At 43.1% G+C, this 24,225-nt stretch overlaps 1 protein-coding gene across 2 annotated transcripts in view; it reads right to left on the reverse strand.

Annotated features, from left to right (window-relative positions):
• Window positions 1-4,000: 4,000 nt before the first annotated feature.
• Window positions 4,001-24,225, reverse strand: part of CDHR1 (cadherin related family member 1) — a 66,732-nt gene continuing 46,507 nt past the window's right edge. Inside the window, exons 15-17 of one of the 2 annotated variants that reach the window (XM_028729237.2) lie at window positions 17,001-17,229; window positions 14,545-14,799; window positions 4,001-8,111 (exon numbers count right to left, since the gene is read on the reverse strand). In XM_028729237.2, coding sequence (XP_028585070.2) covers window positions 7,566-8,111; window positions 14,545-14,799; window positions 17,001-17,229 — 1,030 coding nt within the window. In that variant the 3' untranslated portion in view covers window positions 4,001-7,565. Of the gene's footprint in view, window positions 9,396-14,544; window positions 14,800-17,000; window positions 17,230-24,225 lie in introns of both variants that reach the window. The other variant, XM_077930600.1, reaches the window with a different exon arrangement.

Below are 24,225 nucleotides of genomic sequence, written 5' to 3' on the forward strand. Positions count from 1 at the left end.
CATCGCAAAATTCAGCTAAGTGCGAATTTTGAAGGCAGGTTGTGTTTGGTTTTGCTTATTGCTCCTGAATGTGCAGTTTTGATAGATTCAGCTTTAAACGCACAATTAATTGGGTTACTCCTCCATCCCTACCGATCAATTTCACACACACATTGCATTAAAAAGGGGGGGGGGGACGAACTTCTCAGATCTTCCATGCCACATCTGATTTTGCCATTAGAAACAATCCAACAATACTTTATTCCCCAAATGTAAAATAATTGATAATAGGATACGAGGGGGGGAAATGCAATCCATTTTCAGCAGAACTTACTCGTCTCCTTTTTGCAAAGGACACCCAAGGCACTTTACATTAGAAGAAGTTAAAATACAAAATAGAAATTTGCCCCCATCAGTAAATGATCATTATGTTTATTGAAGCCATTCTTTTTTAAATGTGTGAAATTCCCCCCTCCTGAAAAAGTTATATAAACACAGTTGCATATCTGCATGCAGAAAAACTCTGTTATCTACCTGTCTGACTTTATGTATGCACGTGGCAATTTTGCCCCAGAGTCTGAAACTTTCATCAATATTTTTTAACTGGGCTCTTAAGAGATGATGTAGAAACAGTGCTATTTTTTTTTTAATTATTATTATTGAAGTTTACTCTTCAAAAGAGTTCAGCATATTTAGTTCAATCTCCCACAGCAACTCTATGAGGTAGGTTAAATTGAGTGGTCCAGTGACACTTAATGATGCTGACAACCAAGCAGAGATTTGGCCACAGGTCCCCACTGTTCCCTATGCCATGTTCAATGTTCATAAGTTCAGCAAAGTTTTATATTCCAGAGCTTCCAGAGCAGACATGTCCAACTGAACTGGTCGATCGCGAGGCGTCCCTGGTCTATGCTGGTCGATCGTGTGTTCCTGATTGCTCCAAATAAAGCTCAACAACTTTGGCTAATCCAATGGTTAATCCATTATATATATATATATATATATAGGGAGTAGATTGCAGTCTCTTGGGAGTTGGACATGCCTATTTCAGAGCAACTAATTTACAGGATTTCCTTGCTCCTCTAACAAAGACCATTATTATCCCGATCCTTAGATATGACTGTGTTATCTTTTGGATATTGAAAGTATGTGCAGTAGAAAGAAGTTGCTGTTAGCTGGAAACACACATCTTGAAATAAAAGAAATGGTTTTTCCAAATGCTCTGGCGTTTCTTCTCTGTTGCGACACAATTTTGCACATGTACATGTGGAGGTTGATGGGGAGGGGGCATGTGGGAAGGACACACACCCCAGCAAAAATGCAAGGCTTCAAACATTAATGCTTCAAATGATTCAGGTGATCATATTGGTGACCAGCTATTAGGAAGAGTGAACAATTTGGGGAGTTCAGTGACCTCATTAAATAGATTAAAAAAAAGTGGGATGGGAGAGGAAGGAAATGAGCCAGGTTTTAATTTGGCATCTCAAGCATCCTCTGCAAAGCGAAGTGTTCTGAGCATGAAGCACCTTTGGAACAATGTAATCCCGCTTGACAATTCTATGCCATTAGCTCATGAGAAGATGGTACAAATGGGGAAATGGAGTGGTCGAGATAAGAGTGCATAGATCTCAGGCCTGCCGATAAAGTTTTGACTTTTAAAAAACTTGTAGCGCAATGGAAGTTGAATTGATCATGGCTCAGAACAGCGCCGGATTTATGTATAAGCTAAACAAGCTATAGCTTAAGGCCCCACTCTCTTGGGGCCCCCACAAAAAAAATAAAGGAAAAGAAACCTGGATGTACATTTCCAAAATATAAGATAAAAAACAAAATAAAACCTACATACAGCAACAGTGTTTTGTGTAGGCTCCTGTGATGTAAGTAATGGGCCCCGCCTGCTAGCCTGCTCCCTAAAATATCACTGGTTTGCTCATTTCTATATACAGTGGTACCTCTGGTTACATACTTAACTTGTTCCGGAGGTCTGTTCTTAACCTGAAGCACCACTTTAGCTAATGGGGCCTCCCACTGCTGCCGCACCGCCACCATGCGATTTCTGTTCTTATCCTGAAGCAAAGTTCTTAACCCGAAGTATTACTTCTGGGTTAGCGGAGTCTGTAACCTGAAGCATATGTAACCCGAGGTACCACTGCATAGGGTGCCTACGTTCTGCATGGGCAACATGTGCAAATGGCTTTAGATACCTATTAGGTCAATAAATTACCATATAGCATATATGCAACACAAAAAACCGCAACAACTTGTTGTTGACAAAGGACAACTGGACATATAAAGGGCACCATTACCTTCAGTAGCTTAGGGCCTCATCAAACCTAAATCCGGCCCTGGCTGGGAACCAGATTCGGTAGCGTTCCTAAAGGTAAGAGGGTGCTGTTTAAGTGCCATGAAAAACTACTTGTCCTTATCCATAACTTCTGCTTCTACTCCTTGCCTTTGAAAACCCTACAGTCCATCTCACTGTGATCCCTTCTCTGCCAATTGCTTCAAAAGGGTGAATCTTAACAACAAAATTGTTTAAAAACTTTTGTTGTGGTTGCATGCATACACCTGTGGAATGTGCGAGTTGTATTTTTGCCTTGGCAGTGAAATCCTGCTAGTGGGCTTCACAGGGACATCTGATTGGCTATCATAATAACAGGATGTTGGAGTAGATACTGGGGGCGCAGGTGGCGCTGTGATCTAAACCACTGAGCCTCTTGGGTTTACTGATCAGAAGGTTGGTGGTTTGAATCCTCATGATGGGGTGAGCTCCTGTTGCTCTGTCCCAGCTTCTGCCAACCTAGCAGTTCAAAAGCACACCAGTTTAAGTAGATAAATAGGTACCACTGCGGTGGAAGGTAAATGGTGTTTCTGTGTGCTGTAGTTTCTGTCACACCAGAAGTGGTTTAGTCATGCTGGCCACATGACCAAAGCAATGAGCAAGTTGTCTGTGGACAAACACCGGCTCCCTCAGCCTAAAAGTGAGATGAGCACCACAACCCCTTAGTTGCCTTTGATTGAACTTAACCGTACAGGGGTCCTTTGCCTTATCTTTTACCTTTATCTGTGCTATGAATAGGAGAGCAAACTGTATGGAAGTAATTTTGGAGAATGCACTCAGAGATCGCTGCCAGCCACCTTCAGTGATGCACTGGTGAAGGGATTGAGCTTGAAGTGAAAGTACATGTTTGCTTTTAGTCTGTGAGCTCTGGTTTCTCTCATGGTGGTCCATTGTGCCAGAAGTGGTTTAGTCATGCTGGCCACATGACCTGGAAAGCTGTCTGTGGACAAACACCGGCTCCCTCGGCCTGAAGTGAGATGAGCACTTCAACCCCATAGTCACCTTTGACTGGACTTAACTGTCCAGGGATCTTTTACCTTTACCTTGCTGGAGTAGATGGTACATTGGCCTGACCCAGCAGGATCTTCTTATACCCTTACAAATCAGATATTAGGTAAAAGTACATACCAACTTAGTGTACTAGGATAAATACTCACTGACGTTTTCATGAGGCCTTTTTTTATTAAAAGAAAAACGCAAACAGATATGGAAATGTGGATAACTGGACTTAAGGTCGGAAAAATGATAATCTGAGAGAAGCCAAAATCGATGGATTCACCCATCCCTAATTGTGACCTCGGGACCCTAAAGGCATTGGAGGCCAAGATATCTTCGCCAGTGGCAGGGATGTGAGAACAGGATCTCACCTATTGATTTGCAGCAACTGGGAAATTTTGGGGCTGGAGGCTTCCAGCAGAATCTGGCCCAGATCTAGGCACATCAACAATTTTCCCCCCCAGGAAAATGCATATTAAACCTCATGATGCGAAATCACGTTGCCAAAAGATGGAACTCCACAGCGCCATCTGGTGTCAGTGTTATAATGCATTTTAAATGCCTTTTCTTTACTAATGTAGCCGAGTCCCTGGATTGCCTTCCTTTATGGAGCACTTGCAATGCTGAATATGAAGAATTGAGAGGGGTAACAATGGTCAGAACATCAAAATAAGGCAACAAATGCATTTTTCAAGTTTTTATTAACAAAAAACATTTGGAATGCAGTTCACTCAGTACAGAACAACTGCATTCGGTTTGGGGGTGGGGAGTTGCACGATGTAAAAGAAAAACAGTTATCTCTTAATTACATTGAAATCTATTAATAAAGTCTAATATTATAAGTCTTTTCTTGAACATGATGCTGAGGGTTGCCACCTTTTCAGCTACCAAAGGATGGGGCAATACAGATGTTTTTCACGTAGGTGGGCAGTAGCTGCTCTGGACTCCTTTACGGGGGGGGGGGGGAGAATTATTCTTTGCTGCCCATTCTATCAGTGCAATTGGGCCCTTTGACTGCTTTGTGAAGGTGCAGCACACTTCTGCTGGGGAGAGGGGAGGAGCTGCAGGAGAAATTTAATCCTGCTACACCTTTCCTCCCGTCTCGTTCTAATTCCAACATTCTATTGCTAAAACCTAGTAAAATCTTGCGGTACCTTAAACACATTTTATGGCAGCATCTTTAGCATAATCAAATGTGCTGGTCTTTAAGGTTCCACAGGGCTGTTTGTTAGTTAGCTACAGACTAACACAAATCACCCCCCGCCCCCCCTAAAACCTGGCAAAATGCACAAGATTCATTTTGTGGTTCCATCATTCCCCCCCCTCAAACGCATCATTTAAAAATAAAAGGTAGAACTGATTCAAGTTTGTTTGTGCACAAAATGTTGATTCCAGAAAAAGTATATCTGCAATAGGTTTTTTACATGTAATACGGACAGATATATTTCAAAAATATGAACAATCCATACAGATTACAAATGGATGGCAGCCCTAGAGTTTTTTTGACCTTCGTCGCATTGTACAATAAAACACTATGTTAAGAAAATAGCAATGCAGACAATTCTTGGAAGCTTTTGGTACCTCAAAGAGAATTTGTTTAAGTAGGTTCAGAAACAAAAGGAAAGATGTTGCATGATTTACAAATAATCCCATGATTTGGATGTGCCTCTCTGGGTGTAATATAAGAAATGTGCCTCTTTTTAAAGCTATTTATGATGCATATACTCAGCTCTTCATCTGAAGAGCTCCAAGCAGCTCACATATAGTTCCTGGGAGGACTTCCTTCCAAGCCATTACATGGCCAGACCTGATCAACAATAGGACTCTTTCATGTGCCTTCAAGCTATTATCTTCTCCTGTGACTATTCATGGAGATGTCATGTGGGGGATTCGCTCGGGAGTGAAATTTACCAAATTGAACAGAGGGACATTTTGTTAATCTGGTTCGGGGTAGCCAATGTTGCGCCCTCTGGATTTTGCAGGGCTACAAGTCCCAACACCACTGGCTATTCTTATTATTTATGATATTTGTCAGTTGGTTTTCTTGCAAAGCAAATGAAAACAATAAAAAACGAAAAATACAGCAACACAGGCTAAAACATAGCTAAATGAAAAGGCAGGGATACAATCCCCCCCCCCCGCCCACCCGCAATGCCACCCTTCAGATCAAGGGCCGAAAACAGAGGAATGGGGAAAGCAAAGGGGGTGCCACTGAAAAGGCCCATTCTTGAATTGTCACCCTCTAAATCTCCCATGGAGGTGGCAAACAAAGAAGGGTCATGCTGGCTAGGACTGATGGGATTTGGAGCCCAACAATATAGGGGGGAATGGAACCACATTGGTAGCCCCATGTCTGGTTGAACCAGCCTTTGCCTCCTTCAAACACCCTGATGTTCCTTCCCAAAATGAACCCATGAAGTCACCATGAATTGCTTTGATGGCAATTCTTGCTTAGAACGAGTAAGGAATCAAGTTAGGGCCACCAGTAAACCAGTCTAGATATGATGCAGATAGTGTTAGGCTTCCCTCTGCCTTGTGGCTATTAGAGCCAGGGGAAGGTCAGGCTATCTGGACAGTGTCTATGTCACAGCTCACCTGTGGACCAGTCACAATGGGTGAAATGGAGGTGGTTTCAGGAAGAAAACACACACAACTCCCTCCTATTTTCCTTGGTTGGCAGGATGCAGCATGAAAGCCTTACACCATGTTTATAAGGATATGGCACTACCATTCCACATGACACGATTTTAAGGGATGTTGCTACATTCCTTAAAATGGCCTCAGCTCATAAGTTTACCTAAATTGTGCTGCATCTCAAAATGATGCAGGGCTGAAAGCGATTTCTGTCTTTCTCCTGTTCACACCTTTTCTTTGCCCAGCTCCACTCCAAGGCAAACACTTCTGATACCATGTTTCTCGTTTAACTGCCTCGTTTGTAGTAATTTAACACCAGGGGAATGTTCAGGTTGTCCCTCTGCAGCACCTTAACTTCAAATTCCCATAAACACTGGCATTTTAAACATTCAGTGGTTAGGATGCTCGTAAAGCAGTAAAGCACTGTTTTGCAGCAAGGTAGGGAGCAATTTTGCCTTTTATAGAGAAAGAACTCTTGGTTTTTCCACTCCTCCATAAAATGTTTTACGTCACTGGTCTGTTGCGATGAGGCATATCACATAGAGACGAGTCGACTCTCAATAATACTGAATGTTATGAAAACATCCCTGTTTTCAGTATAACTCATCGGCTTGCTTTATGGACAGAAGTGGCTCAGATCTCTACGTCTGATAAATTTTTGTCCACCTATCCTTACTTGTCATTCAATGCATGTGCCCCAATACTGTTCATGTTACCTGTGATTAGGGATGACATGAATACCCCTGACTGCACACCTGTGAGCAGAATCAGGGTAAACACAACTCTCCTTGCTGTCTGTGTTCATTTCAGTCCTGAGAACTGCCTCCTCCCTCACCTTCCCAAAGGTGAAAAAACTGGATTGCAACTAGAAATACCACAATCCTTGCCGGGAAAATGATGCTATTGGCTGTCACCTCCTGCCATGATCCCTCACCTCCTTCCTTTCTCATTCAAGAGATTTTCTTGGACAGGTTAGGGCAAATTGCATCATTCACACCACACATTGGGACATGTTAATCTGTATGCTTGATGCCTATATGATTGGGAATGCTGTCAAATTCCGGCCCAAGTAAAGCCCGAGTTATGGCTGGGGCAGAACAATTTAAAAGGTCAATCAACATCTGAGCTGGACCCTGGAGCTACTGAATTTCAGCAAGTGGCATGCTAGGAGATGGGGCAGCTTGTTAGGCTTACTTGGCTATTCCTTGAGGACTCTGGCGTGAGATATTTTAAAACATTCAATATTTCAAGCTGAACTTTAAAACAGATCACTGGAAAGCATTGGCCAGATACAGAACAAATTGGCATCCTGAAAATTGCAGCACACAAACACGCAAGCAGACTTTGCAGCGGGAACCTGTATAAAAACATTGTAACAAATGTGCACCACGTATTACCATAAAGTTATAGGTGAAACAATTGCACCGGGCGAGAGGATATGTACCGGCATGCGATCCGGGCGAATGGATGTGAAACACCGAGAAGAGATAATGAGCGTTTTCAGCTTGCAGGGAGATGGGGAATTGGTACAAAATGCAAAATAAGAAAATCACACCATGTACCTGGAATGGCACACAGAAGACACACTCCACATGCAAGCTGTGGGGAGGAGACACTAAATGTGAGGGCTTGCCGCATTTCTCATTTCAAACCTCTGCTTGAGCTCCGACACCAGGGCATTGTGGGATGTGCAGACCACGGCACCTTTCTTCTTTTTAATAAGCTTCGGACTCAGCGATCCGGATACTGTGGGGACCCTCCATTCAGAGACATTAGTCTTGAGTGCCGGGGCTGGAGGTAGGGCTGGGGCAGCAGGTGGCGGAGGAGGAAGGGGCACCTGGAAGTTGTTGTTGCTGTTCTCATTTTGCAGACTTTTGGTATCCTCTTCGACGACAAACTTCTCCGCAGCGTTGCTGGACCTCTTGAATTTCAGCCACTCCATTCTGATCATCCTGGTTGGTTGGTGGTTTTGCCTTTTTTTAATGATCCGTCTCACGGGCATGATTTTGTTGGACCTCTTATTGCGCCAGAACATGGCGGTGGAGATTAAGATGGTGATCGCCACCATCACCCCCATGACACCAGCTAGCACTCCTAAGGCTTTCATGGGGTTATCTTTTGTTTGCATCAAAAAGGCAGCCATAGGCCCTTTGTGAAGAGTCTGTAAAAGAGTACAAAGAGAACATGGTGACTTAACTCTGGGGCACAGAGAGAGAGAGACTGCGCTTTCATTTGTCCAAAATATGTGATCCACACCACCAAGCCACCTCCAATTTGGCATCCAAAATTCAGATTTAACACTAAGAAGGCCAACTGCAGCAATTAAATAGTGGAGCCTTTCACTCAGGATGCGGGGAGTTTTGCATCATTCCTATGCAATACTCTATTGTCCGTCGGTTGCAAGTGGAAACAAAACCACTGGGTTGTGCAGTCAAGGATATACCCATACAACAAACTGGTGACAACAGTCATTCCCTATTCTCTGAGGAACCCTGGAAATTGTAGTCCTGTTAGAATGGACACCAGGGATTCCTAACCAGGCAGAGGGCCTTCTTGGTAGTGGCACCTGCTCTGTGGAATGCTCTCCAATCAGATGTCAATGAAATAAACAACTATCTGACTTTTAGAAGACATCTGAAGGCAGCCCTGTTTAAGGAAGTTTTTAATGTTTGATGTTTTATTTTGTTTTTAATATTCTGTTGGGAGTCTCCCAGAATGGTTGGGGAAACCCAGCCAGATGGGTGGGATATAAATAAATAAATAAATTATTATTATCATGAACACCCATAAACCAAAATGTCTCTGATTCTTTGGGGAAAGCTGTCACAGTTAAAACTGGTATCAAACTGAGATAAACTCAGCATATATCCATAACTGGAAGGTGTTCCTTATGCTTTAGATTTCATTTCAGAATCTCCCAGAATCAAACAAATGCTTTCAGAGAAAATACTATTAATAAGATTTTCTCATCCTATTGATGCATCTTCAACTGAAAACATTTTGAGGCTGTCAAATCAGTTTTTAAACAGCCGAAACTGAGCATGTTCTAGTACTCTTTTACAGACATTACAAAAACAAAACAAAGCACTCCAATGCTATGAGGTAATGAATCTGAGATGAAGAGACAGGCTGTTTGTTTCCCTTTTAAAGAATCCAAAGCTTGATTAAGAGGTAATGCAGCCTCTCAATATGGCATATTGAGGACAAATGAATGAAAAGTTCGTATAGCATTTTAGCACACAGAGCGCTGTGGTAGTCGCCGTTTAATTTTCCTGATTTTTCCCTGAGGATGGAGTCTGGATCTTTTCACACTTTTCCAGTACATGATGGTGGAGATCACCATGGTAACAGAAATGGCAGAAAGGACGCCACTGGTGCAAATCCCAAATAATGTCCATGGACGTTTCTTGAGGCCTAAAATATAGGATCTTACCCTTGATTTGATCTGAAAATGTCAAAAATAAGAAAACCAATCAACCTGTGGACCACCGTCATAAAGGAAACATTGGATGCATTGGTCGCAGCCAATGTAGTGCAAAGTACCTCGTTCTGTCAGTGCAAGGATGTCTGCTTGTGGGACACAACTTTCTCCTCCCTCTCTAAATCTGTTCTGGGATTCCTCCCAAGCCCCTGCAACATATTTGGGGAGGGTGTGGGGTGAACACAGCCAGAAGAAAGGGGAGAGAGTTCTGTTGTGCAAGTGGAAATCCCCGCACTGCCAAAATACATTGGCAAGTAACTGAAGCAGATAATTTAATTAGACAGCGCCTATATGATATCGAGCAACAGAACAAATTGGCCACCATGAGGAAATTTTGTCCACTGTATGATTATTTCCCACCTAGTCGTTTTGACACTTTGGCACCCTATTTGCAAAATTTAACAATTCCAAAATATACAGATGCACTTTTACTTATGCAAGATTAAATACCGGTATACTGCCTACAGCTGTGCTTGAGGGTCGATTTCAAAAAAATCTGTGGGGGGAAAAGGCTGTGTCCATGTGGAGAGGGCAGTACAGTGGTGCCTCGCAAGACGAAATTAATTCGTTCCACGAGTTTTGTCGTCTTGCGATTTTTTTCGTCTTGCGAAGCACGGTGTCGGGAAAGTTTTGGAAAAGCTTCAAAAATCACCAAAGTCTTTAAAAACCTCAAAAAAGGCTACCACACCGCGTTCTATGAGTTGCTCCTCAAAGTCAAGTCGCAACTGTATTAACGGTGTTCAGAAAAAGGAAACAAACTTGCAAGACGTTTCCGTCTTGCGAAGCAAGCCCATAGGGAAAATCGTCTTGCGAAGCAGCTCAAAAAACAAAAAACCCTTTCGTCTAGCGAGTTTTTTGTCTTGCGAGGCATTCGTCTTGCGAGGTACCACTGTATTGAATCAGTAGCTCATGTGCTTCTACTTGCATTCTGTATAAAGATTTGAGGAGTGAGGTTATTACCCCTCTACTACTATCCCTAGCAGAATAAAAAAATTCCTTCCAGTAGCACCTTAGAGACCAACTAAGTTTGTTATTGGTATGAGCTTTCGTGTGCATGCACACTTCTTCAGATACACTTCAGATCCCTACCAGGTCGCTCAACCATTGCTACTGTGTGCTTTCTTTTAGCAGATCAGGATAACCAGGTGACAGCAAAAAATGCAAAAAATAAATAAATCAGCAGGGGCAACTAGAATAAGATGTATTATTTGATTCTTGATGTAAACCTCCAGAATGTATTTTGTATAGTTAAGTTTTTACCTCTATCTTCAGTACATTTTATTTTATTTTACTGCTATGGCTAGTAGCTGATGCAAAAAAAGATTCTTCTGAATATATTGGTTGGAGACCATCATAGGACATAGCAGGGCTAAGAAGCCACTTGCTGTACCAAGACATTAACAAAAAGCGATTGGGCGGGGGGATGCAACTACTAAATATTTTTGAGCCCTTCCTCCTCTAATACATGATGCTGGGACAAAACACAATAATAAAATTAAAACACCAAACAAACAAACAAACAAACAAACAACAACAACAACAACAACAACACACCACTCAGTGTAAACACAGGCAAAAGAATAACATCACAAAATTGGTGGTTAAAAGACCAATTTTAGAAGCTAAAAAAAACCCTACCCAGGTAACACGGATAAATGAGTGCCTGTAATTGCACATAACAGTAAGAGAAACAGCAAGTCTTGAAGACTGGAGAATGGAAACATGCAACCATAGGAGATGTTTATAAATCATTATTACTGTAACCATGCAGTTACATATGTGCATGTATAAACACCTTCAGAACGAGACTGGCTTAGTTGTACGGTACCTATATCTAATCATGAAGCAGGTGCTCTTCATCTGAGACCAGGGACTGGAGCCTGAGCTGCAGAAGCAGGCAGAAGATACTGCTCTCTTGAACTGGCAAAGGCAGATATCCAAGCTCCCATTATCTAGCTTGGACTTGGCCAACTTTTCCTCCTGACTGTCCATTGTAGGAGACTGCAATCTCCTCACAGGATTGTGAAGCAGCAGATTGCCAAATCCTGAGACACCATTCGTTTCCAGTTTGGCACCCAGTGCTTTCTGCCTCCTTTCTTGCTTCCTGCCAGCTGCCTTGATGGCGACAGCACAGTTACAACCCAGAGGTAATGTTGCGCAGAATTCCAGCCTCGGAGACTGACTACACTGCAGCCCAGGTCAATGGGAAGATTCTTCTACTGATTTGAATGGTACAGAATCTCGTCTTCCGAGAATTTGTGGAGCAAGCCACAATCAATGCATGTTCTCTTTAGCTGCCTGAATAAGATTATCTGTTACACACTTGACTCGGCAATGAGCGTGCCAGAGAAAAACATATTCATCGCATGAGGCACACTTAATCTGAGTCCCATCTCCTCAGTGTCCCTGTGCGTCGTCACGACACATCCTGAGTCTGCTTATGTCAAATGCAAAGGAGATGAGGCTGTTAATAAAACACTCAGGTGAGTATTCAGTGCTACCTGATTTCTCATACAAAAGCTTCCTGCTGCATGCCGTGCTCATTTCCCACATGGCACTAGGATGCTACTGCAATGCTATGTATCGGGGCTGGAGCATCCAGAAAATCGTGGAGCTGTTAGGCTGCTAATTGGGCTCAGCCATCGTGAACCTATTTTGCCATTGCTTAAAGAGCTGCCCTGGCTCCTGGTTCATTTCTGAGAGCAATATAAAGTGTTGGTGCTCCCTGTTAAAGCTATATATGGCTTGGGATCTGGAAACAGCTCACATAGCTGCCTGCTCTATACAGTGGTACCTCGGGTTACATACGCTTCAGGTTACATCTGCTTCAGGTTACAGACTCCGCTAACCCAGAAATAGTGCTTCAGGTTAAGAATTTTGCTTCAGGATAAGTACAGAAATCGTGCTCCGGCGGCGCGGCGGCAGCAGGAGGCCCCATTAGCTAAAGTGGTGCTTCAGGTTAAGAACAGTTTCAGGTTAAGAACAGACCTCCAGAACAAATTAAGTACTCCAGGTACTCCACCATTTGATGCAAGGCATGTGCCAACTGGGAAGAGGGACTTTTCCAGAAGACTAAGCAGGCAGAGCCAGGCTGCCTCCCAAGCCTACACAAGTGTAACATGTAGCTCGTCTCTGAATGAACCTTGTTTTTATCCATTTATGTTCAGGGCAGAGGGTTAGGTAGCCACCCCTTCTAATCTTGTGGACTATAGACAAACTTTTGCAAAACTATTGGTGTGCTCTGTCACTGCAATGATCAGTCTTTCCATTCCAGGTCAGGGAAATCTAGGACTACGTATTCTGTCATAAAAAAAAAATACCTGTAATCAAGAATAGGGGGAAGCAAACAGCATATGCACTTCAACACTTTTCCCCCAGTGGGTATGAAAGAAAGCATTGGCTTATAATCAATATCCTCCCCCCCCCCCTTTTTTTGTAAAAATAGGATCCGTTAAATTGGGATTTTTTTTTATTATCGCTGCATTGATTTTTTTTTTTTTATTATCGCTGCATTGTTTCAAGAGCAAAAGGTTTTTTTGATGCATGAAACCACCAAACCTAGCCGCAGGGCATTCATCTTGAAGGGAGCATTGTTCTGGCATTGTTCTGCTAATTGTGATGGTAAATGTTAATCAAAAATAGGCCTGTTTAATTACTCATTGTGATTAACACTGCTGGACACCTCTAGTTGTGTTGTCAAAAAAGCTTTTCCTTCAGAAAGGAAAACAGAGCACTGTTCTGCGGGATGAAGAATGCCGGGTCAGACACAATGGAAGAGGAACAGATGCATTCAAGTACATCCTGGGGCACAGTATACAAAGAGAATGCCTTATTTGCATGCCACTAGCTTCGATCCTGCCATCTCCAGTTGGAAATGATTCCCAGTGTAGTATATGCTAACCCTTTTCCTCCTGTAAAAAGGTCACAAAGAGGAAGAGCACAGTCTCAGAGATGGATTCATGTACCATGCAAGCTTAGGGTTCATCCACACTTCTGCTTGCTATCGAATTGAAGCAAATATCAGTCAGGTTTTCTCCAGATTGACATTTGCTCCAATTTAGTGCAGAAGTGTGGGTTTCCTGGGGGAAAGCAGTGAGGAAAAGGCCAAACTGCTCGTGGGAGAAGTGGAAATGTGGATAAGACCTATTTACAGGGGCTAAGCACCGTTGCAATGAAGGCACAAAGAGGACAAACAGTCACAGGCTCTACTATAAAGAGACCAAGATATGAAAGCAAGGAACTAAGCTATTGCAGAGGAAATTACAGACAGCATAGCAAAGACCGGGGAGTTTCAGGTGGACACTTGTAAATTATAAGGTTTTGGGATAATAAAGCTAGATATGGCTGAGGGGGTGGCATTTCAAATCTCTTCACCACCAATTTGCAATGCTTATTCAAGGGAAATAAATATTCTAGAAAAGATGGGTGGCATTCTGTTTGCTGATATTAATTGGCATTAGATCACTGCATGTCCAGGTTGCCCCTGCCACATCTATGTGGTCTGCAGGGTATAAGGGAAATGGCAGTTTAATGAATCCTCTGTATATGTGAAGCAGATTGACAAGTCTGTCACACACCCCGCATTGGACCCACCATCGCAACCATTCTGAAAATATTGTTTGGGAAGTTAAATGTAGTAATAAAGGAGGAGTTATTCTTCTAATGAACCATCTGGAGAATGGTTGGTAAAATCAAGGGTGAGTTAAGATACAAAGTTAAAAGAAGGACAGATTAGGCGTGGACCTTTAAGACCGTTGTGGTGGGCCTTCATAAATTTCTCCTTCTCCATTTTCAGTATAGGGAAAGCAATCGTAACTTCTATTTGGTAGCAATGAGGCTGAACAATGCAACAGAGCGGTCAGGGATGGACCCATTGCCAGCAGCTGAAATGGGTTAGGATCCACTTGATCCTTCGGCAGACTCTACGCTTCCTTGACCCAGAGATGCCAGAAATTCTCATTTCACAGCTGACAGCACTCCCTTACTTCAATTTAACTTCAACGACTCAAATTATGATGCTTCTGCAGCAGTGCCCATTACAAATCACTGTTTCTCAGCCACAAATCTTAGGTCTCCCTGTTTGCCATTTCTCTCCAGTATCCTATCCCCTTACCTCTTCTGTGATATCAATCTTCAGGACAGCGGTGGTGCTAAATGAAGGAGAGCCCCGATCTTTGGCTTGAACTACCACCGACCATATGCAGTCTTTGTTGTTGGTGATGTTGTGAATTATGTCCAAGGATCTTATGTAGGATTTCAGTTTTATTTCTCCGGTGCTTTGGTCTATATCAAACACATTGGCAGGATCTGCTTGCATAATAGAATAGTCAACTATGTTATTGGGTTCTTCCGCATCTTGGTCTATTGCCTGTTGGGGATGGGGAGAAAAAGTGAAAGAGAAATGTTTATTGAATGGCAATCTATTTTAAAGAGGACTGGTTCTGTTGGATTCTGAAGTTCCATACTTTGAGCATGGCTTCTGTACCAGAACTTTGTGGGGTGGGGTTTGGTTGGATTCCGGAGTAGTTTAAAAATCTATCTTGTACCAGTCTTCCATTTTATATTCTGCTTGCTATAGAGAGGTGTGGGATACAGCTATTAATGATAAATTGACATGTGCCATTAAGGCAAGGCAGGGAATATGCAGGAGAAATGATTCTGAGGACATATGGAGAATGTTTGTAGAATTTGTACTGTTAAAATGGAAAGGAGTCAAACCATCGCAAGAGGTGTTGAAATTTTGGGAGGCCGGATAGTTACGATGGTTTCAGTGGTGGGGTGCACATTTTTATTCTTAGTTATTTATGATTATTAATTTGTTTAAAAATTGAAACAAAAAAATCTATCTTGGAGAAAATTGAAATGCTAGGAATTTGAAGGAACAGTTCCCCCCTTGGAAAATAAACCCTTGGAAAATTCAGATCTCCTACCAATTATCCCCTTCCCCCTTTTCATTTGAAAAACTCTGTAATAGGGGATTTTTGATTTTTTTTTACAAAAATAAAACCAATGTATGTTTAATTTTCTGATTTGAAGTTAATGGCCATTGTGCAGAATTCTGCCTACTGCATCTGAAATCAGCATTTCCCATCAGAAAAACAGTAGGGGGTTGGAATTCTAGAACAATTCCGGAATGGAACTGCTCCATCCTGCTCGACCTATTAACAGTTTTGTTGTATTCCATCAAAGCTAAAGAGTAATGAGGCACAGCAAAACAGAAATCGCACCTGTGATGCAACTCCAGTATTTGAAGAATGGTTCTAGACTATCCTTTTATGATTATTTCTTGTAAGCAAAAGACCCATGGCATTTCATGAGTAATAATAATAATAATAATAATAATAATAATAAATTATTTATACCCCACCCATCTGTCTGGGTTTCCCCAGCCATTCTGGGCGGCTCCCAACAGAACATTAAAAATACGATAAGATTGGAGAACTTTCCTATGCCACCTCTCTGACACAATCTTCTCTGTCTCTCGCCACCTCTCTGCCTCCCACTCCAACCTTGACTCTCTTTGTGCCCAGACACTCTTCTGGGTCTTCTTCTTCACCCACTCTGTGCCCTGATTTGTCTTCCTAATGGTATTTCCATGGGATGACTGGCATCTATTCACGTATGAAGGAGAACGTAACGGGATGCCCTCAAGTGTACCATTAGGGCTTAAGGCAGGGTAAGGAACCTCAAGCCTGCGGGCCAGTGTTGGACTGCTATTGGGCTCTGGGTTGGCCTGTGAAGTCTTTTCCCCAAACCATGCCCAACTCCCAATCAGCTGACTTAATTTGTGATGTCATCTGATGGGCACTTCAGTATGGTTAAATCCTGTGCTGACCCTCTGTCTGTTCCCAGCAGGGAATAGCAGTGTGTACCCAAACTGAGCAGGATTTAACGCCCACTCATTAGTTGCCTGCTCCGAGCCATTAAGAAGAAACAACCCTGCTCTTACAAGCCTTGATTTTCCACAGGTCTCCCTAAGCTGTAAAGGTAAAGGACCCCTGGATGGTTAAGTCCAGTCAAAGGCGATTATGGAGTTGCGACGCTCATCTCTCTTTCAGGCTGAGGGAGCTGGCGTTTGTCCACAGACAGCTTTCCGGGAACACCATGACAAAAGTGCACAGAAACGCCATTTACCTTCCCGCCACAGCGGTACCTATTTATCTACCTGCACTGGCATGCTTTCGAACTGTTAGGTTGGCAGGAGCTGGGCCAGAGCCATGGGAGCTCACTCCATCATGGGGATTCGAACCGCCGACCTTCTGATCGGCAAGCCCAAGAGGCTCTGTGGGTTAGACCACAGTGCCACCCGCGTCCTCTAAACTGTAATGGAAGATTGAAAAGTGGATTATACCCATAGCTGCACAGATTTACTTACAGAAGTGTAAGCTCCTTATTTAGCCTTTGAGTCCATAACAGGAACCGTTGCAACATAACAAATCCATTGCAATCACTTCAATACCAATCATAGAATCATAGAGTTGGAATAGACCACAAGGGCCATCGAGTCCAACCCCCTGCCAAGCAGGACAATCACCACAACCAAACACACAAACGCGCAAATCGACCAACCTCCACTTTCACGGGAGTGCCTATAATCATGGTTTTTTCCTGGATGTTCTCGTTGAACTCTGGGGAGTGATCGTTGACGTCAAGCACAGTAATGAAGACTTCAGCCAAGCTATACTTCCCCTCTGTATCTTCTGCCTTCACATAGAAGTTGTACTTGGATGTAACTTCTGCATCTAACGTGGCCCATGGCTGGGTGTAAATGATTCCAGTGGATGGATGGATGAGAAATCTGGAAGAAGAAAAACCAATGGCCAATATTTCATCTATTTCCAAGTTAGCTGCACAGACAGAAGAAAAGAGATCACCCTCATGTTCAGATGCACCCTTTTCAGAGTGATTTCTCCCCCTACAGTAGCTGCTGTGGGTGGCTGCAGTCCCAGTTGTGCTTTGAAAATGGGAATTTATTTGTTACAAATCCTATTAGCCAATTCTCTATAAAATACTCTGAACAACATACAGTAAAACAAGTGTTTAACGTGCTGCATCTCTTAAAAAGAACATTTCATACCAATTGCTACAAAATACCCATTTAAAATCAAGCTCAACTCAGCTTTTCAGCATTTTTGAAAGTCGTGGCGAATAAAAAAATATGTTGACCTATAGGTAAAAAAGGGAGCAAAAGGATGGAGTCTGGTATGCTTCTATGTGTACAGAATTCCACAGGGAAGAGTGTCATATAACCGAAAGCCTTGCTCGCTCTGTGGCCAGCCTTACCAAAATCATTTTTCTACGGAAACTTCTCAGTTTGTACAGCTTATGGGCATGGAAAAGATCCCAGAAGAGGCACATTTTGACTTATTAAGATTAATTAAGGATGGAGTTATTTGTGTAAGATGGCAGAAGTTATTAACACAAGGGCTCTGAAGTAGGAAGCGATGTCTTATATTGAGGAAAAACGTTAACACCTTTGGACTCCTCTAATTTGAGTTATTTCCCGTTTAATTTTAATTAAAAATGATTTTAAGGAAACGAGAAAGCAATCTGGAACTGATGGAGTATTCCCTGGGTCTGTCAGAGGGGTCATGTTATTCTTGCACTATATATATATATATATATATATATATATATATATATATATGCAGGTTTTGGTGTCCTCGGGTGTCTTCCCGTGTAAAAGTTGGGGTGTCTAGGTGACGTTTCGACGAGGTCTCACTCGTCATCTTCAGGCTGGTGCTTTCGGCTTCTTGTTACTGGAACAGAGCAGGATCTCAGTGTTTGAGTTCCTATAAATACTGTTGAAGGTGTGGTGTATAGCCTCCAATGTTCTGGGCAGAGAGGAGGTTCCCAGGCTAGTGTGCCTTTTCTTCTTTTGTTCCTTAATTACTTGAGGGATATCTTGAGTGATTTCTTGAGTGATATCCTGAATCCCACTTAGGTGGGTCATTAGGTGTGGATTAGTTGCTCAAGCCTTTGTGTCTTGAACTCTTGAACTTTGTGAAGAGTTTTTCTGAGAAGATGGCTGTACTGCATTTGGTTGTGCTCTGGCTTGGCTTCGTGTATAGGGGCGAGCTGTGGTTTTGTGGCCTGTGCCAGCCAGATCTGTGTAGGGGTTGCGGGGGGGTGCAGCATCCGGAGGTGCCACCATGGTTTGGCTACTGGATGGTGTCTGTAATTTATCTGTGGAGAGGGTCTGGGTTTGGGTCTGGTGTGGTTGATTGGTGATGGCGTTCTGTGTGCCTCTGGATCTGGTGTCAGATTTTGTGGGGAGGGCTAATTTCCAGATGTCTGGCAAGCGGGATGTGTCGTCACGCTTGTTCATGTTGTGAGGGTGTTTCTCTATCTCGATGGCTTCCATGATTATTCTCTTGTGGTGATGTTCCATGTTAAAGAGCAATTTGGAATCTGCAAAATTAATTTCGTGTCCTGTTTCTTTCATGTGTTGGAAAAGAGAGGAAGTTTTTTCTTCTTTTTTGACGGCATTCTTGTGTTCTGCGATACGTGCATTTATTCGTCTGTTTGTTTGTCCAATGTACGTGGCTGGGCAGACTTTGCAAGGTATTTCATAGACCCCTTGGTTTTCCAACTGGATTTTATCCTTGGGGTTTCTGAGGATATTGGCTATTTTTTGGTTGGTGCAAAAGGCTGTTTTGATATTGTGTTTATGGAGGATTTTGCTAATTTTATCTGTAGTGCCCTTGATATAAGGAAGGAGGGCCATGCCATTGTTTTCTTCTGTGTCTTGGTTTTTGGGGGGTGTTTCTTTTTGGATTAGCTTCGTAACCCTGTTTTGCTGGTATCCATTGGCAATTAACACATTTGAGAGATTCTGTAACTCAGTTGTCAAGTGGTCTTCGTCAGCCAGGCGTTTGGTTCTGGAGATGAGAGTCTTGGCTACGGAGTTTATTTGTGCAGGGTGGTGGTGTGATTGTGCATGTAAGTAGCGGTTGGTGTGTGTTTTTTTCCGGTAGATAGTGTGTCCTAGGGAGCCATCAGGTTTTTTGTAGATTAGGACGTCAAGGAAGGGAAGTTGGTTGTTGGCTTCTATTTCCATAGTGAATTGTATTTTGGGGTGTAGGCTGTTGAGATGTGTGAGGAAGCTATCCAGTTTTTCTTTCCCGTGTGGCCAAATTACAAAGGTGTCGTCAACATATCTGAGCCAAAGTTTGGGTTTGTGTTCTGACTTGTCTAAAGCATTGGTTTCAAAGTGTTCCATGTACAGGTTAGCGATGACCGGTGAGAGGGGTGATCCCATAGGTGCTCCTTCTATCTGTTTGTATCTTTGTCCATTGTGGATGAAGTATGTGTTGGTTAGGCAGTGGTTGGTCAGGTCCAAGATGTATTCGGGGGGATTGTATTTGTTTTGAATGGCTGTCAAGGCTTCATTAATGGGCACTTGTGTGAGGAGAGATACAACATCGAAGCTCACAAGTAGGTCATTGGGTTGTAGGTTTTGCTTCTTTATTGTTTCTATGAACTGGAAGGAGTTTGGAACGTGTGAAGAGATGGATTCTGCATAGGGCTGAAGTTGCTTGGCGAGAAATTTAGCGAGATTTTGTAGAGGTGAGCCTATGGAGCTGACTATTGGTCTGAGTGGTGTTCCTTCTTTGTGTATCTTGGGGAGGCCGTAGAGTTTGGGGCATCTGGATGATTTTTCTCTGGGGATGATTCTTAGCTGGATTTCTTCACTGATAGGAGAGGCTTTTATTTTGGATTTGGTGGTTTTTTCCAGATAGGTGGTGGGATCTGTTTTTATAGGTTGGTAGGTAGGGTCTTGGAGTAGATTTGATAGTTTTGCTTGGTAGTCCGATGTGTTCATCACAACAGTGGCATTACCTTTGTCTGCTGGGAGAATGATTATGTTGTTGTCTTTCCTCAGGTTGGTGAGTGCTTTCTGTTCTTCTTTGTGTAAATTGCTTCTGGGTGGTTTGCTGGAGCAGAGGATGTTGGTGACTTCAAGTCTGATTTTATTGGCTTCATCTGGGTTGATTTTGGTTAGGCTAGCTTCGACTCCGCATATGATGTTTTCGGTGGGGATGCGTCTCGGGGCGACTGCAAAGTTGAAGCCTTTGGAGAGTACTTTGGTTTCAGTTGAGGTGAGGATCCTGTCTGATATGTTATGTACTGTTTGTTTCATGGGTTGTTGTGGAGGGTGGCTGGGCTTCTGGCGTTTCTCTAGTTTGTGGAGTTTGTTGGTGTGTGTGTCTGTCTTGTGTGAGGTCTCCGTTTCAGCTCTCCAGACGGCTAGTTGTTTGCATTTGTCCCAGAGTGCAGGGTGGATTTTGTTACAGAGTTTGAGGTGAAGAGTGAGCAGATCTTTGTTGGTTTGGTTTAGTAGGTATCTTTTCTTGTGTAGTTCGTTTCTGATTAGAGATAGTTCAGTTCGTTTCAGGATCCTTTCGGTAGCTGGGGTTTTAGAGTGGAATTTAAGTTGGAAGCATGTGGGAATTAAGTTGTTGTCTCGGCAGTTGCGTAGGAACAAGAGATCACATAAGATGGTGGCTCTTCGGATTTCTAGTTTCTCGTAGGTTCTTGTCAGCTGGAAGGTTTCCTCCCCGTAGAGGTGAGATATTTGCTTTCGTAGATTTTCACGGGTACAGGAATGCAGGTTTTGGTGTCCTCGGGTGTCTTCCCGTGTAAAAGTTGGGGTGTCTAGGCGACGTTTCGACGAGGTCTCACTCGTCATCTTCAGGCTGGTGCTTTCGGCTTCTTGTTACTGGAACAGAGCAGGATCTCAGTGTTTGAGTTCCTATAAATACTGTTGAAGGTGTGGTGTATAGCCTCCAATGTTCTGGGCAGAGAGGAGGTTCCCAGGCTAGTGTGCCTTTTCTTCTTTTGTTCCTTAATTACTTGAGGGATATCTTGAGTGATTTCTTGAGTGATATCCTGAATCCCACTTAGGTGGGTCATTAGGTGTGGATTAGTTGCTCAAGCCTTTGTGTCTTGAACTCTTGAACTTTGTGAAGAGTTTTTCTGAGAAGATGGCTGTACTGCATTTGGTTGTGCTCTGGCTTGGCTTCGTGTATAGGGGCGAGCTGTGGTTTTGTGGCCTGTGCCAGCCAGATCTGTGTAGGGGTTGCGGGGGGGTGCAGCATCCGGAGGTGCCACCATGGTTTGGCTACTGGATGGTGTCTGTAATTTATCTGTGGAGAGGGTCTGGGTTTGGGTCTGGTGTGGTTGATTGGTGATGGCGTTCTGTGTGCCTCTGGATCTGGTGTCAGATTTTGTGGGGAGGGCTAATTTCCAGATGTCTGGCAAGCGGGATGTGTCGTCACGCTTGTTCATGTTGTGAGGGTGTTTCTCTATCTCGATGGCTTCCATGATTATTCTCTTGTGGTGATGTTCCATGTTAAAGAGCAATTTGGAATCTGCAAAATTAATTTCGTGTCCTGTTTCTTTCATGTGTTGGAAAAGAGAGGAAGTTTTTTCTTCTTTTTTGACGGCATTCTTGTGTTCTGCGATACGTGCATTTATTCGTCTGTTTGTTTGTCCAATGTACGTGGCTGGGCAGACTTTGCAAGGTATTTCATAGACCCCTTGGTTTTCCAACTGGATTTTATCCTTGGGGTTTCTGAGGATATTGGCTATTTTTTGGTTGGTGCAAAAGGCTGTTTTGATATTGTGTTTATGGAGGATTTTGCTAATTTTATCTGTAGTGCCCTTGATATAAGGAAGGAGGGCCATGCCATTGTTTTCTTCTGTGTCTTGGTTTTTGGGGGGTGTTTCTTTTTGGATTAGCTTCGTAACCCTGTTTTGCTGGTATCCATTGGCAATTAACACATTTGAGAGATTCTGTAACTCAGTTGTCAAGTGGTCTTCGTCAGCCAGGCGTTTGGTTCTGGAGATGAGAGTCTTGGCTACGGGGTTTATTTGTGCAGGGTGGTGGTGTGATTGTGCATGTAAGTTCAAGAGTTCAAGACACAAAGGCTTGAGCAACTAATCCACACCTAATGACCCACCTAAGTGGGATTCAGGATATCACTCAAGAAATCACTCAAGATATCCCTCAAGTAATTAAGGAACAAAAGAAGAAAAGGCACACTAGCCTGGGAACCTCCTCTCTGCCCAGAACATTGGAGGCTATACACCACACCTTCAACAGTATTTATAGGAACTCAAACACTGAGATCCTGCTCTGTTCCAGTAACAAGAAGCCGAAAGCACCAGCCTGAAGATGACGAGTGAGACCTCGTCGAAACGTCGCCTAGACACCCCAACTTTTACACGGGAAGACACCCGAGGACACCAAAACCTGCATTCCTGTACCCGTGAAAATCTACGAAAGCAAATATATATATATATATATATATATATATATATATATGCAGGTTTTGGTGTCCTCGGGTGTCTTCCCGTGTAAAAGTTGGGGTGTCTAGGCGACGTTTCGACGAGGTCTCACTCGTCATCTTCAGGCTGGTGCTTTCGGCTTCTTGTTACTGGAACAGAGCAGGATCTCAGTGTTTGAGTTCCTATAAATACTGTTGAGGAGGTGTGGTGTATAGCCTCCAATGTTCTGGGCAGAGAGGAAGTTCCCAGGCTAGTGTGTCTTTTCTTCTTTTGTTCCTTAATTAATTGAGGGATATCTTGAGTGATTTCTTGAGTGATATTCTGAGTACCACTTAGGTGGGTCATTAGGTGTGGATTAGTTGCTAAAGCCTTTGTGTCTTGACCTCTTGAACTTTGTGGAGAGTTTTTCTGAGAAGATGGCTGTACTGCACTTAGATGTGCTCTGGCTTGGCTTCGTGTATAGGGGCGAGCTGTGGTTTTGTGGCCTGTGCCAGCCAGATCTGTGTAGGGATTGCAGGGGGGTGCAGCATCCGGAGGTGCCACCATGGTTTGGCTACTGGATGGTATCTGTAATTCATCTGTGGAGAGGGTCTGGGTTTGGGTCTGGTGTGGTTGATTGGTGATGGCGTTCTGTGTGCCTCTGGATCTGGTGTCAGTTTTTGTGGGGAGGGCTAATTTCCAGATGTCTGGCAAGCGGGATGTGTCGTCACGCTTGTTCATGTTGTGAGGGTGTTTCTCTATCTCGATGGCTTCCATGATTATTCTCTTGTGGTGATGTTCCATGTTAAAGAGCAATTTGGAATCTGCAAAATTAATTTCGTGTCCTGTTTCTTTCATGTGTTGGAAAAGAGAGGAAGTTTTTTCTTCTTTTTTGACGGCATTCTTGTGTTCTGCGATACGTGCATTTATTCGTCTGTTTGTTTGTCCAATGTACGTGGCTGGGCAGACTTTGCAGGGTATTTCATAGACCCCTTGGTTTTCCAACTGGATTTTATCCTTGGGGTTTCTGAGGATATTGGCTATTTTTTGGTTGGTGCAAAAGGCTGTTTTGATATTGTGTTTATGGAGGATTTTGCTAATTTTATCTGTAGTGCCCTTGATATAAGGAAGGAGGGCCATGCCATTGTTTTCTTCTGTGTCTTGGTTTTTGGGGGGTGTTTCTTTTTGGATTAGCTTCGTAACCCTGTTTTGCTGGTATCCATTGGCAATTAACACATTTGAGAGATTCTGTAACTCAGTTGTCAAGTGGTCTTTGTCATATATCTACGAAAGCATATATATATATATATATATATATATATATATGCAGGTTTTGGTGTCCTCGGGTGTCTTCCCGTGTAAAAGTTGGGGTGTCTAGGCGACGTTTCGACGAGGTCTCACTCGTCATCTTCAGGCTGGTGCTTTCGGCTTCTTGTTACTGGAACAGAGCAGGATCTCAGTGTTTGAGTTCCTATAAATACTGTTGAGGAGGTGTGGTGTATAGCCTCCAATGTTCTGGGCA

The sequence above is a fragment of the Podarcis muralis genome, chromosome 6 (genome assembly GCF_964188315.1).
Source record: "Podarcis muralis chromosome 6, rPodMur119.hap1.1, whole genome shotgun sequence".
In the NCBI taxonomy this organism is placed as follows: Eukaryota; Metazoa; Chordata; class Lepidosauria; order Squamata; family Lacertidae; genus Podarcis; species Podarcis muralis.